Below are 15515 nucleotides of genomic sequence, written 5' to 3' on the forward strand. Positions count from 1 at the left end.
TTGCAAAACTTCAACTCCCAGAGGATCCACACTGATCATGAAAGGTAAATCATGGCTTCCCTCTTGCAAAACTTCAACTTCCAACATTTGGAGGGCCGCTGTTTGAGACCACTGGTCTAGGTAATGTCGGAGATAATGTTGTACTTTAACAAGCCAAATAGCTTTGTTCTCAGAGAGATAAGCTGCCGGCAGAGGAGTCTGGCAGTGGCTTTCTCCTCTTTTCCTGTTAACAAGTACGCTCATGCTTGGCCCAAAGTTTTGGTTTGAATGTAAGGACCGGCTTTACTTATAATCTGGAATGTTTGGCGATTCATCGTCTTCATCTGATTTAATGGGTGCTGGAGTGAAGGAAAACATATCTAGGTCCTAAATTGTAACATAAACCATATGTACGGTGTCCATTTTAAGACATCAGCCGCAACTCCGTCCCCAGTCAACCGAAACACCGCCCCTCCTGCTCAGTAACACCAATCTCCATCAGTCATCAGCCACCACTCCCTCTTCCCTCATCCAAAACTCCCTCAGACAAAACTTCCTGCCGTATAGCAGAGCCAACACTGAATAGCCTGTATAGCAGAGCCGACACTGTACAGCATGTACTACAAAGCTCTGCTATTCAGGCTCTGCTATACATGTTGTGCAGTTCGCTCTGCTATATGGGCTCTGCTATACATGTTATTCAGTGTCGGCTCTACTATACAGGTTCTGCTATACATGCTGTGCAGTGTTGGCTCTGCTATACGGGTTCTGCTATACATGCTGTGCAGTGTTGGCTCTTCTATACAGGTTCTGCTATACATGCTGTGCAGTGTTGGCTCTACTATACGGGTTCTTCTATACATGCTGTGCAGTGTTGGCTCTGCTATACGGGTTCTGCTACACATGCTGTGCAGTGTTGGCTCTGCTATACGGGTTCTGCTATTCATGCTGTGCAGTGTTTGCTCTGCTATACGGGCTCTGCTATACATGCTGTGCAGTGTTGGCTCTGCTATACGGGTTCTGCTATACATGCTGTGCAGTGTTGGCTCTGCTATACGGGCTCTGCTATACATGCTGTGCAGTGTTGGCTCTACTATACGGGTTCTGCTATACATGCTGTGCAGTGTTGGCTCTACTATACGGGTTCTGCTATACATGCTGTGCAGTGTTGGTTCTGCTATACATGCTGTGCAGTGTTGGCTCTACTATACGGGTTCTGCTATACATGCTGTGCAGTGTTGGCTCTGCTATACGGGTTCTGCTATACATGCTGTGCAGTGTTTGCTCTGCTATATGGGTTCTGCTATACATGCTGTGCAGTGTTGGCTCTGCTATACGGGTTCTGCTACACATGCTGTGCAGTGTTGGCTCTACTATACGGGTTCTGCTATACATGCTGTGCAGTGTTGGCTCTGCTATACGGGCTCTGCTATACGGGCTCTGCTATACGGGTTCTGCTATACATGTTATTCAGTGTTGGCTCTGCTATACGGGTTCTGCTATACATGCTGTGCAGTGTTGGCTCTGATATACGGGCTCTGCTATACATGCTGTGCAGTGTTGGCTCTACTATACGGGTTCTGCTATACATGCTGTGCAGTGTTGGCTCTGCTATACGGGCTCTGCTATACATGCTGTGCACTGTTGGCTCTGCTATACGGGCTCTGCTATACATGTTGTGCACTGTTGGCTCTGCTATACGGGTTCTGCTATACATGCTGTGCAGTGTTGGTTCTGCTATACATGCTGTGCAGTGTTGGCTCTGCTATACGGGTTCTGCTATACATGCTGTGCAGTGTTGGCTCTGCTATACGGGCTCTGCTATACGGGCTCTGCTATACATGCTGTGCACTGTTGGCTCTGCTATACGGGCTCTGCTATACATGCTGTGCACTGTTGGCTCTGCTATACGGGCTCTGCTATACATGCTGTGCACTGTTGGCTCTGCTATACGGCAGGAAGTTTGGTCTGAGGGATGAGGGAGTTTTGGATAACGGAGGAGGGAGTTTAGACTCAGGGAGCATGGAGATTGGTGTGAGGGAGGAGGGGGACAGTGTTTTGTCGGGGGACGGAGTTGCGGCTGATGTCTGACGATGTCCTAAAATGGACACCGTACCTATGAAAATTTCTACATTTTCTTGGGGAGATTTATGAAAACCTGTGCAGAGGAAGAGTTGCCCAGTTGCCCATAACAACCAATCAGATCACTTCTTTCATTTTTAAAAAGGCCTCTGAAAGGCCTCTGATTGGTTGCTATGGGCAACTGCTCAACTTTTCCTCTTCACAGGTTTTCATAAATCTCCCCCATTGTTTTTGAGGTCCCAACCCAGTCCTCAAGGCCCACCAACAGTCCAGGATTTGTATTTTTCCCCTGTTCAAATAAAATGGAGTAACTGAAAAAACCCTGAAATGTTGGTGGGCCTTTAAACGGTACTCCAGCAATAAACATCTTATCGCCTATCCGTAGGACCCCCAAGATCTCCGGCGCGGCACCCTGGTCATCGGTGCATGATGACTGGCTCGTGCCAGATGACTGGCGGCTACAGCCCCCACACCCCCTACATTCATGTCTATAGGAGGAGGTGTGGCGACTATGTACTAGAAATCACGCCCCCTCCCATAGACATGAATGGAGGGGGCGCGACGTCACAAACACCGGAGAACGCCGCTGCTGGCCCGGAGATCGTGGGGGTCCCCAGCGGCAGGACCCCCGCGATCAGACATCTTCTCCTCTATCCTTTGGATATTAGAGTACCCCTTTAAGGAATGTGTTGAGGACCAGTAAGGACATGTAAAGGGCCAGTAGACCTAAAGTCAGCAGCTCGTTTATGTTTGGCCCTATTATAACATGAGCTATCTGCTATATATTAGTATTATTCATTTTTCGGTCTAAACACTGGAGCTGTAAGGACGCGTTCACACCGGCGTTTTACTCCGGTAAATGGAGCTCTCTCCTTCGGTCCGTCAGAAGGACGGAAGTTGAGGGGAGAAGAATAATATTGCATGTAACCTCCATACTACCACTCATCTCCTGTAAAATACTGGATCCCCAATGGACCCCAATCAAGTCAATGGGATCTGTCAGACCCGGCGGTGCCAGAACAACAGTGTCACATGACCATCTTAGCCAATCAGCAGTCTCAGGGATCACATGCTGTACTCTGGGCTTCACTGTTCAGTGATAGGAGCTAAGATGCTGCTGAGCCCCTGAGGCTGCTGACTGGCTGAGGTGGTCATGTGACATCTGCTACAGAAGGAAGATCAGGGTGCTGACCAGAGCCTGATTGGAGTGGGATCGGTGAAGGGTCACCGGCAGTATGGCATATTAGGCGTGATGTCCAGTCCAGAAGAAAGACCAGGGTGCAGACCAGATGGGGATCAGCATGGGATTGGAGAGAGATGAGTAACTGCTGTTTTATTTTAAAGGGGTACTCCAGTACTTAAAGGAGATATGTCATACAAATAAAAAAATGGATCCCCTATCTGCATGATTTTTAGGATTTTAGATTGTGGAGGGTCCGAGTGCTGGGACCCACGTGATCTCCTGTACAGAGCCCCTGAAGCGGAGCATCATGACCCCTGCCCGAAGCGGGGTTGCCACGTCCCCTCAATATATCTATGGGAGAGCCGTTCAGCTATCTTCAGGCTCTCCTATAGAGATATATGGAGGGAGCGTGGCGGCCCCCTGCTTCAGTCAGGGGTTGTGACGTGTGGGGGCCCCAGTGCTTGGACCCCCTGGGATCTAAAACTTATTCCCCTGTTTCTCCTTTAACAACTTATTCCCTATCCACAAGATATAGGATTAGAGTCTGATCACAGGTGTCCGATCACTGGGACCCCCGCTATCTTCTGCCAGTGCCCCGCCTATCGCACTTATCCTTTGTCCTGTTTGTCCTGTAGATGGGGGATAAGTCGTTAAAGGGGTACTCCCCTGGAAAACTTTTTTTTTTTTTTTTTTTAATCAACTGGTGCCAGAAAGTTAAACAGATTTGTAAATTACTTCTATTAAAAAATCTTTTATTTATGAATTTCTTTTCTGTCCATTTTAGGAACTGTCAGGAGCAGGATATCTTTGCAATGGGGATTTGCTCCTACTCTGGATAGTTCCTAAAATCCTAAAATGGACAGAGGTGTCAGCAGAGAGCACTGTGGTCAGACAGAAATGAAATACAAAAAAAAAAACTTCCTCTGTAGCATACAGAAGCTGATAAGTACTGGAAGGATTAAGATTTTTAAATAGAAGTAATTTACAAATCTGTTTAACTTTCTGGCACCAGTTGATTAAAAAAAAATGTTTTCCAGGGGAGTACCCCTTTAAGTACCAGAGTACTCCTTAAGGGTGCGTTCCCACAGGGCGTATACGCAGCGTATTTGATGCTGCGCAAAATTTACGGCAGCAGCGGGAAATACGCTGCGTATTCCTTGCTCACTATACACACAGGGCTTTCCGGCGGCAGCCCTATGCGTGTAGCGAGTTTTGGAGGCGGGGCCGTGTGCCGGCGTGTCTGTGACGCGCGGCTCCGTCCTCCAAAACTCACTGCACACATAGGGCTGCCGCCGGAAAGCCCTGTGTGTATAGTGAGCAAGGAATACACAGCGTATTTCCCGCTGCTGCTGTAAATTTTGCGCAGCGTCAAATACGCTACCCTTAAAGGAAATCTGTCACCAGTGTCACCTTCACCAACCTGTCAGTACTGCAGGTGACACTGATGAGAACGGTACTTACCTTACTCCATGGCGGGGATCTCCGGTAATCTTAGCCGTTAGCTCCAGCTCCGGGCACCCGGCTTGGGGCACGGGCGGAGCTTAGTGATGTCACCGCTGCTGTTCTCTAGCAGCAGGACCCAGCAGGGAGCAGCAGCGGTGACATCACTAAGCTCCGCCCGTGCCCCAAGCCGGGTGCTGGAGCTATCGGACAAGATTACCAGAGATCCCTGCTAGAGATGAGCGAATTTACAGTAAATTTGATTCGTCACGAACTTCTCGGCTCGGCAGTTGATGACTTATCCTGCATTAATTAGTTCAGCTTTCCGGTGTTCTGGTGGGCTGGAAAAGGTGGATACAGTCCTAGGAAAGAGTCTCCTAGGACTGTATCCAACTTTTCCAGCCCACCGGAGCACCTGAAAGCTGAACTAATTTATGCAGGAAAAGTCATCAACTGCCGAGCCGAGAAGTTCGTGACGAATCGAATTTACTGTAAATTCGCTCATCTCTAGTTAGAATCTTATTTGGCTGTGTACACATAATCATCTTTTTACGTTATAACTACAATGTTTTTGTTAACAATTTTTAGAAACCAGCTGTGTCACGACCACAAAGTGTGAACACTGCCCTTGGGTTCATTTTTCTCATAAACTATTTAAAGTGGCAGGGGTTCATTTTAGCTTCGAAAAAAAAAACCTTCCCAGGCCCGGGTAATTACGGCCAAGTCACTAATGGAATTCAGATGCCGAACATTCCTAATTTAACTTTGTCTTAATCACCGTAGGACACACAGGCAATTAAACATGAAATACAAACTGTTCGGGCCCGTTAGTTATGGTTCGCGCCAAAGCCATAAAAACGACCTCATTACCGAGGGCGTTATGGAGGACGTAGCTTTTAACCCCCGGTGGGTACGGTTAACTCCACCGTGCCAGGAGTGTTCGGAGTACTTACCACGTATATAATGTTTTCTGGTCATGGAGTTTTTATGACTGATCAATTCCCATTTGTTTATGGTAATTTAACTGCAACCTCAAGTTTAGTGTTAAGGGCGTATTCACACCTTGTGGTTATAGCGCAGTTTTTTTTGTGGCTCTTTTTTGCCAAGTCGTAGCAAAATGCACTGGAATATATCAAATTTTTTTTTTACTGATTTACAGCAGTGTTTCCAAACCCGTGTGCCTCCAGCTGTTGCGAAATTACAACTCCCAGCATGCCCGGACAGCCAAAGGCTGTCCGGGCATGCTGGGAGTTGTAATTTTGCAACAGCTGCAGGCACACTGGATTAGAGCCAGGTACTTGAATCTTTTCTTTTTCTATTTTCTGATTATAATTTTTTTTTTTTTTATTTCTTTGTAATTTTTTTTTCCATTTATTTCATACTTTTTTTTATTATTTTTAATTTTTTTAATAAAAGTTTTTATTTCACTTTTTCGTCTGTATATTTTTTTTATTTCTTATTTCATTGTAAATGTTTTTTTATTCCATTTCTTTGTACAATTGTTTTATTTTTTATTTTGTTGTAAAAAAATTTTTTTATTTTTTTGTACTTTTTTACAAATTTTTATTTAATTGTTTTTTTTCATTTATTTTGTACTTTATTTTTTATTTCATTGTAAATAAAAAAATTCAGTAAATTGTTTTTTTCATTGTTTATTTTTATTTCATTTTCTGTATATTTTTTCATTTTTATTTCTTTTTTTTTTTGTTATTATGGGGAAAGCTATCTTGCCGAGTTTTTTATTTATTTATTTATTTTTTAACAGCATTTAGAGAAATGGTTTATGGCAGGACCAATACAGGCAGGACATAGACAACAATAGACATCTGTCGCATTCATATGAGTTGGAGATTTTACTGGGCATGCTTTGTGACCTTTTTAAGAGCTCATTCTACAGGGGAGGGAAAGGCTGATCTGTATGCAACAGCTATTGTGTGTACCTCTGTTTTCTATGCACTTTACTCCTGACTGTGATGATAAGGAGGAGACTGCTGGGAAGTGATCTTTACAGAACAGTAAGTTTCAGCTTAGTTTTAGCCCTAGTTGCCAGAATGGAGACTGAAAGATTTCAGGATTAAAATTATATATATATATATATATATATATATATATATATATATATATATATTATATATATATATATATATATATATATATATATATATATATATATATATATATATATATATATTATATATTATATATATATATATATATATATATATATATATATATATATATATATTATATATATATATATATATTATATATTATATATATATTATATATATATATTATATATTTATTTATATATATATATATTATATATTTATTTATATATATATATATTATATATTTATTTATATATATATATATTATATATTTATTTATATATATATATATTATATATTTATTTATATATATATATATTATATATTTATTTATATATATATATATTATATATTTATTTATATATATATATATTATATATTTATTTATATATATATATATATTATATATTTATTTATATATATATATATTTATTAGGGATCGACGGATATTGTTTTTTTAGGGCCGATACCGATAATCTGTGGAGGTTAGGGCCGATAACTTATACCGATATTCCGGCATAAGTTATCGGCTATTTATCCCCCCGCGACACCGCTGCAGATCATTGATTTAAAGCGGGCGCCATAGACCGCCGCCGCCGCCACCCGCTTCTCTCGCCCTGCCTGTCCGGGGGTCCTCCTGAGTCCTATCACCACGACCTCTGCTCTGCGCCCCCTACCGCCCCACCGCACCGCGTTGCACCCACCACCACACCGCCCCGGCCCCATTGCCTCCCCCCATCCCCGGTTTTATAATTACCTGTTCCTGGGGCCCGGGGTTGTCCTCCTGAGCTGTCACTGTGCGCACTGACGGTGACGTCGCGTCACGTCACTCGTCATTGCACACAGGACGCAGAAGGAGCCAGAAGTAGCCTGGACCCCGGGAACAGGTAATTATAAAACTGGGAATGGGGGAGGCAATGGGGCTAGGGCGGTGCGGTGGGGGGTGCGTCGCGGTGGGGGGGGGGCGGTCGCGGTGAGGGGGGCGGGGCATTATTGGATTATCGGTAAGGTAATTGCCGATACCGATAATGCCCAAAATCGTGATTATCGGCCGATAATATTGGCCAAACCGATAATCGGTCGATCCCTAATATATATATATATATATATATATATATATATATATATATATATATATATATATTATGTATATGTGTGTGTAATAAAATGAAAAAAGTTAAACAATAGGTAATTTTTCGGATGGCACACACAGACATCATATGCAAAATGTATACCCACTGACTCTCTGGTGGCTTAGAGGCTGAAGCACGACCGTAAATTTGCCAAAAAATTGCTGAGATTCAGAAATGTTGATTTGTCTGCATGGTAAAACATAATTTTTCACAAGAAAATTTTTTTTTCTGAAAATTGGAAACATTGTACAGACGTGATTCAACATTTTACAATTTTCAAGTACAACTGATAAACCAGCATTCAAAAATTTGCCTGCAAAATTTACTGCACTTTGGCAGGACCATGGTGTTCCCTAACCTACGGCAGTATACACACCCTGCAGTCTTGTCATGCTTTAGTTTGTCATGTTGGATTTGGTTGGAAATTGGTTTTGAAGTTCATGGGGCAAAAATGTGATGCTTTTTCTTACTTATTGTGTCTCATTGGGGTTAATGTTTTTCATTTTTGTCTGTATATTGTCTAAATTTTTTGTATGGCCATTGGGGCGAATCATAGGGCCAATTATTCAAATGTGATCCAAATTTCTATCTTATTTCTATTGTCAAATTCGTTGCCTATACATTCATATATTCTTCAGAACCCACTGATTTCAGAGAGATTGTCTAATGGTCTAATGTATATTGGGGGGTCATTTGTTATGACTGGATTTCTACAAACCCAATCATAGAAACATAGAATGCGTTGGCAGATTAGAACTATTTGGCCCATCTAGTCTGCCCAATAGTCTTTGATCATGTGGGAGAAAAACCATGTGCCGTCTTTTCCCGTGTTAGTTAAGCAGAACATGCATGTTCATGGGAGGCCCGGTCTCCAATGTTCACCACTTCCTCTGAAGTGCCGACACTGTAGAAAATACCTGCTCAGTCACTCACTGGCCGTTTCAGCTAGTGGTTGTTTCAGCTAAGTGGGTATTTTCTGCACATCAGAGGTAGTGGTGGGCAGCAGGGCCCAGGCACCATTGGGCTTGGCAGTTGTGGGGGATCGGGTTGGTGAACATGCTTTTGTTGTTTTTATTTTTTAACCCACCCAGAGTTTCTTCTCATCAATATATTTTTTTTGTCTTACAGATCAGATCCCACTCACAGTTTTCAGACCTGTGCCAGAGGACAACGGCAGATTCTTGTTGCCCCAGTTGGACTTTAGGAAACTACATTGCCATTCTTAACAACAGATCATCATGCCATAAGATTGTAGACCGAGACGTTTCTCACACGCTCAAACTAATTCGTACATGTGCCAAATATTATCACAACGGAACGTTGGGACCAGACTGCTGGGATATGGCGGCCAAGAGGAAGGACCAGCTGAAGTGTACAAATGTGCCTCGAAAATGTACAAAGTATAATGCGGTCTACCAGATTCTCCATTACCTGGTAGATAAAGACTTCTTCAACCCAAAGAATGTGGATTTCCCCAATCCAGTTTTAAGGCACAGTATGCTCTTCTCCCCAACCGAAAAAGGGGAGTCCATGATGAACATTTATCTAGATAATTTTGAGAACTGGAATAGTTCTGATGGTATAACCACCGTCACAGGAATTGAGTTTGGAATCAAACATAGCTTATTTCAAGACTATCTCTTAATGGATACTGTGTATCCGGCAATCGCCATTTTAATAGTCCTCTTGGTCATGTGTGTATACACCAGATCCATGTTTATCACACTAATGACCATGTTCGCCATCATTAGTTCACTGATTGTATCTTATTTTCTCTATCGTGTGGTATTTAAGTTTGAGTTCTTTCCCTTCATGAACCTCACTGCACTGATCATTCTTGTCGGAATTGGGGCGGACGATGCTTTTGTCTTATGCGATGTTTGGAATTACACAAAATTTGACAAACCTCACGCGGAGACCTCAGAGACGGTTAGCATCACCCTCCAACATGCTGCTCTTTCTATGTTTGTCACCAGCTTTACCACCGCAGCGGCCTTCTATGCCAACTACGTCAGCAATATTACCGCAATCAGGTGCTTCGGAGTCTATGCCGGCACCGCCATATTGGTTAATTATCTTCTCATGGTCACGTGGCTTCCTGCCGTAGTTGTCCTACATGAACGTTACCTCCTGAACATTTTTACCTGTTTTAAAAGTCCTCAACAACGACCTTATAACAAGAAAAACTGTTGGAATGTAATGTGCGAGAAGGTGCAGGAGCTTCTCTTTACCGTTTCGGAAGCATCAAGGATTTTCTTTGAGAAAGTGCTGCCATGTATTGTCATAAAATTCAGATATGTTTGGGTGTTTGGTTTCCTGGCCATAACTATTGGTGGAGCATATATCGTATGTGTCAATCCAAAGATGAAACTCCCATCGCTAGAACTTTCGGAATTCCAAGTGTTCAGGTCTTCTCATCCGTTCGAGAGATACGATGCAGAGTACAAAAAGATGTTCATTTTTGAGCGTGTCCACCATGGGGAAGAGCTCCATATGCCCATTACTATCGTCTGGGGAATCTCTCCAGAAGACAATGGAGACCCCTTGAACCCAAAAAGCAAGGGCAAGCTCAAACTGGACAGTAGCTTTAATATTGCCAGCCCTGCCTCACAACAATGGATTTTGAATTTTTGCCAAAAGTTGAAAAACCAAACTTTCTACTATCAAACAGATGAACAGGACTTCACCAGCTGTTTCATCCAGACCTTTAAACAGTGGATGGAAAATCAGGACTGTGATGAACCTTCGCTTTACCCATGTTGCAGCCAGTCAGGATTTCCATATAAGCAAGAGGTGTTTGAGCTCTGTATCAAAAGGGCTATCATGGAGCTCGAAAGGAGCACTGGTTACCATCTGGACAGTAAGACTCCCGGTCCGAGGTTTGACATCAATGACACCATCAGAGCTGTAGTGTTAGAGTTTAAAAGTGCTTACCTCTTCACCTTTGCATATGAAAAGATGCACCACTTCTACAAGGAGGTCGATGCCTGGATTTCTAAGGAACTCCAGTCGGCTCCGGTTGGTCTCAGCAATGGCTGGTTTGTCAGCAACCTTGAATTTTACGATCTCCAAGACAGCCTTTCCGATGGAACATTGATCGCCATGGGATTATCTGTTGCCGTAGCTTTTAGCGTCATGCTTCTTACTACGTGGAACATCATTATAAGTCTGTATGCTATAGTTTCCATAGCGGGCACTATATTTGTTACTGTTGGCTCCTTGGTTCTTCTCGGATGGGAACTCAATGTTCTAGAATCTGTGACCATATCCGTTGCTGTGGGTCTATCAGTAGATTTTGCCGTACATTATGGCGTTGCCTATCGTCTTGCTCCAGATCCAGATCGAGAAGGCAAAGTGGTCTTCTCTCTAAGCCGTATGGGTTCTGCTATAGCCATGGCTGCACTGACAACCTTCGTGGCTGGAGCGATGATGATGCCTTCGACTGTTCTGGCCTACACCCAGCTGGGGACCTTCATGATGTTGATAATGTGCATCAGCTGGGCGTTTGCTACCTTCTTTTTTCAATGCATGTGCCGTTGTCTAGGGCCACAGGGAAGTTGTGGTCAGATTCCGTTGCCAAAAAAGTTACAGTTCAAAGCCTTTTCCCAAGCATTGTCATCCAGCACGACTGAAAGAGGACAGAACAAGGCGAATCACAGTAATAAGTATCAGTTAGACACGCGAGGGACAAAGACGGAATTGGAACATGAACATTATGAACTGGAACCTTTAGCGTCACATAACAGTAGCACATCTTGAGGGACATGTTGCAGCGAGAAACTGTTTGCACTCACAATTGTTGCGTCTGTACTACCCATTGTAGACAAACTGTATGCAGTATTGTAACATTCATGGCAGACTATATGTTCCCGGGACCGGCCTAGCCTTACCTAAGCCTGTGTGATCCAACGCTTGCCACTTCTACAGTCATGTGTCATGAGCAGTGTCCACGTACATAACCATCAGTTGGCTCACACTATGGAATTGTCTGGTCAGACCTATCCACCATTACTATGATGCCTTTGACCCATCATTCTAGAGGTGTGAGGACATTTGTACTGTAAAATTTCTCTTTTCGCACATCATGGCTGCTTCCTTATAAGAATAGCACTACACCTGTCCACAGGTTGTTTATAGTATTGAAGCTGTACTCCATTTACGATAAAAGAGCCAAGCTCTAATACCAAATACAACTCGTGGACAGGTGTGGTGCTCATTCTAGAAAGAAGCACCCATGTTTTTTTCTAATGTTATGCCACCCCTTGATGCCCCAACCATCCTGCAGAAGACCAGTAAACCAGTATCTTTTTATGGGTGCTGAGAGGTGTCCTTGCCCTCGATAAGAGTCCACATAGTTCGTTTTCACAGTTTCATAGAGTTTCATTATCAATAGCTCTATGACCAGACCATCTACCAATATATATAAACGAGCACTGCAGGCAAAACAGATACGTCAATACAGGACCATAGAGGTCACTTCTCTCATGCTGTGCCCCCTGACCCCTACACCAGTGGACCAGTTTTGCCCAGAGTGCTCCTGGCATCTAAACTGACCTTAATGGCTCCAGCACAACGAAGTGGCAGTAGGTTGACATTTTTTTTTTTTTTCATTCATTTTTGGTTTTGCTGGTTGAGCCCATAAAACCGATGCCCAAATCTAGAAGGATGTGTGTGAAGGAAAAAAGACGTATGTGTGAGTAAAACGAATAGCACTTCAGAGCAACAGTAATGTACATTGTCCTTCGCATTTCAATTTTCTGAATGTCAGTCTTAGACCAAAATATCGGAACCTGACACTAAATCTGTACAACCCACAAAGTGATGTACCTCTGTCCATTGTCAAGTGCAATTCTTTTGATTGTCTTATGCCAAACATTGATGCCAACGTGCCTGCTGTATTAAGAGAGATATCAAAGTTTATGTCAATAAAACCATATAGAGTAATGAGGATTTTTACTGTCTTTTTTATTTTTTTATTTATATATTCATTTACTTTCCTCAAGCCAAAATGTTCTCTTTCTAGAACAACCCAGTTTTACATTATCTTATGCCCTATCCTGCTGCACCCGGAGCTCATTTAGAACGTCCAGTGCAGCACCGTAGGCTCGTGATGTCACAGCCACGCCCCCTCAATGCAAGTCTATGAGAGGGGCCACGTCCCCTCCCATAGACTTGCATTGAGGGGTCGTGGCCGTGACGTCACGAGCCTCCGGCATCGCATCGCCAGTCATCCGTCACAGAGCGAAGTCTCGTCCGTGCACCGGATAACTGGGGTACCGCAGTAGAGATCGCGGGGGTACCCATCGGCGGGACCCCTGCGATAAGACATCTTATCCTATCTTATCCCCAGAATACTCCTTTAAGCAACTGTATAATTTTCTTGAATTTCCCTGGTGTCCGCAAAGTTTTATAGGTGGTAAAACTTCTCACACTTTGTCATGCGGACACCTTACTTTTGTTACTTTGTTGTGCAGGCACCAGGAAAATTCGAGAAAATTATACAGTTGCTTAAAGGGGTACTCCGGGGATAAGATAGTGGATAAGATGTCTAATTTTTCCGGTGAGATCTCCATCTTTGAAACGGACTGGTAGGCGTGCCACTTTGAGTGTTGTGCCACTTTGACTGTGATGGGCGCTGCTTGACTTTCTTTGGTGAGACGGGGGCACTTATGGGCTCATAATGAGTCTGTCATCACCAACTCAACTTCACCAAGAAGAACTGTTCAAAATGGCACAACATTCAGCTGTGTGTTCATGGCCATTTATTATAGAGATTGGAGGGGGTCTACCGTAAATACTTGGACTGCCACTCTATAAAACTTCTGGAATGTCAGTGGACCGCTTCCAAGTTAATATGGGTTTGACTGCTGTGACCCCATCAATCCTCAGAATGAAGGGGCTACGGTGAAGGATGAGGGGGTTTCCTCGTGAAAGACACACCCACCGACCAGATACTCGTAGGATAGGGAACAAGTGCCTGGTTGGTGGACACTGGTTGATCATGTCAAAGGGGGATGCCATGTCACATGGTTGGATGAATGGAGGGAGCAATGGTTAGATATGTGCACTGCCATTACATTCATCTCAATAGGCCTAAAAAAGTGTAAAGCACATGTTCTAGAGAATATTGATGTGTTGATCTCCTTGCACAGCCTCTGACCAGGAATTCTAATGTGCAGGACAACTATCGAGAGGACATCTGTCACTTTCATTTCAGGATCGGTGCGGGTTCCAGCTGTCGCGTCTCCACTGATCCAGAATGTTATGATGGCCAAAGGACAATATTTTTTTCATGCAATTCAAGTTATTCAAAAGTTATGTATTGCTGCACACACTGACACATTGGGACACAGACAGAAGGTGTTCCTGAACTATGACCCAAGGTTGGGCCAGCTAACCAGTATTGCACTACATCCTTCAGCGGACCCAGACTCTTAACACATTAATAGACCCCCAATGGTCCAGCAGAGGACTCCCCAATCTGAAGGTGATCTTGGAGCCTATGGCCAGGATCTTTTTCTTATGGGACGAGTCACAAATAATCTATTATATTTTACTGATAAAACAGATGCGCTTGAGTTCTGTATAGGTGGTCTGTGCACCAACTATCTGGTAAGAAATAGTAGCTACAGTATTTGGCCTCTGTTCTCTATGGTAACTGAACTGCCAGACAATAGAGAAAAATATGAACCTTTGTTTCTATTATTGTTGGGGGTCGGACTAGATATCACCAATCCTGTGATTTTTTTTAATGTTTTTTTCATTCTGGGATAACTCCTTTAAAAATGAATCCAACACTTCCCCTCCTAAAACTTTCAGTGTTTTTTTCCAGTTAGAAAAATTCTAATCTTGGACTGTAGGTGGCCATTGAGGACTGGGTTGGGGGACCCCTGCCCTAAAAGGAATAACTTTGAATAATGAATAACATGAATAACTTTGCACAGGGGCATAAGTGATTTAGTAAGCGCGTTGATAAAGTCTGATAGTATTGTAATAAGTACCTCTCTAGCCCCCATGCCAATATACAATACTCTGTTATTTATAAGATACAACACGTGGGAAGAAAATAAATAATATGAGCACTGCCCTGTACTCACACATCCAACGTAGCGATCGCTTGAGTATGGGTGCCGTGTCACCACGGTCCTGGCTTAGATCTTTACCTGGTGCTCGGCGTCCGGAAACAGGAAAAAGTCCGCAATCAAACCTCCATTCAAAGAAGCAAAGACTCGGCAACTCGGGTGCAATCGATCCAAATTCTCAACTTCTTTATTATAAAGATATAAAGGATAAAATATACAGGTGTAACAACATAGTGGGGAGAGACGACAGGAGGTTATGGAGTCATGGAATCTGACAGCCATTTCCTGCCATACAGGTGTAAAGACATAGCAGGGAGAGATAACAGGAGGTTATGAAGTCATGGAGCCTGACAGCCGTTTCCTGCCATACAGGTGTAAAGACATAGTGGGGAGAGACAACAGGAGGTTATGAAGTCATGGAGCCTGACAGCCGTTTCCTGCCATACAGGTGTAAAGACATAGTGGGGAGAGACAACAGGAGGTTATGGAGTCAAGGAATCTGACA

General features: G+C 43.3%; 1 protein-coding gene across 6 annotated transcripts in view; it reads left to right on the top strand.

Moving 5' to 3' along the window:
• DISP1 (dispatched RND transporter family member 1) overlaps positions 1 to 12872 on the top strand; it is a 111923-nt gene extending 99051 nt beyond the window's left edge. For all 6 annotated transcript variants that reach the window (XM_056568416.1, XM_056568415.1, XM_056568419.1 and 3 more), the window contains one exon: positions 9057 to 12872. In XM_056568416.1, the coding sequence (XP_056424391.1) occupies positions 9057 to 11687 (2631 nt within the window). In that variant the 3' untranslated portion in view covers positions 11688 to 12872. The remainder of the gene's footprint in view (positions 1 to 9056) is intronic.
• The last annotated feature ends 2643 nt before the right edge of the window (positions 12873 to 15515 follow it).

Source organism: Hyla sarda, chromosome 3 (assembly GCF_029499605.1).
Source record: "Hyla sarda isolate aHylSar1 chromosome 3, aHylSar1.hap1, whole genome shotgun sequence".
Taxonomy (NCBI): Eukaryota; Metazoa; Chordata; class Amphibia; order Anura; family Hylidae; genus Hyla; species Hyla sarda.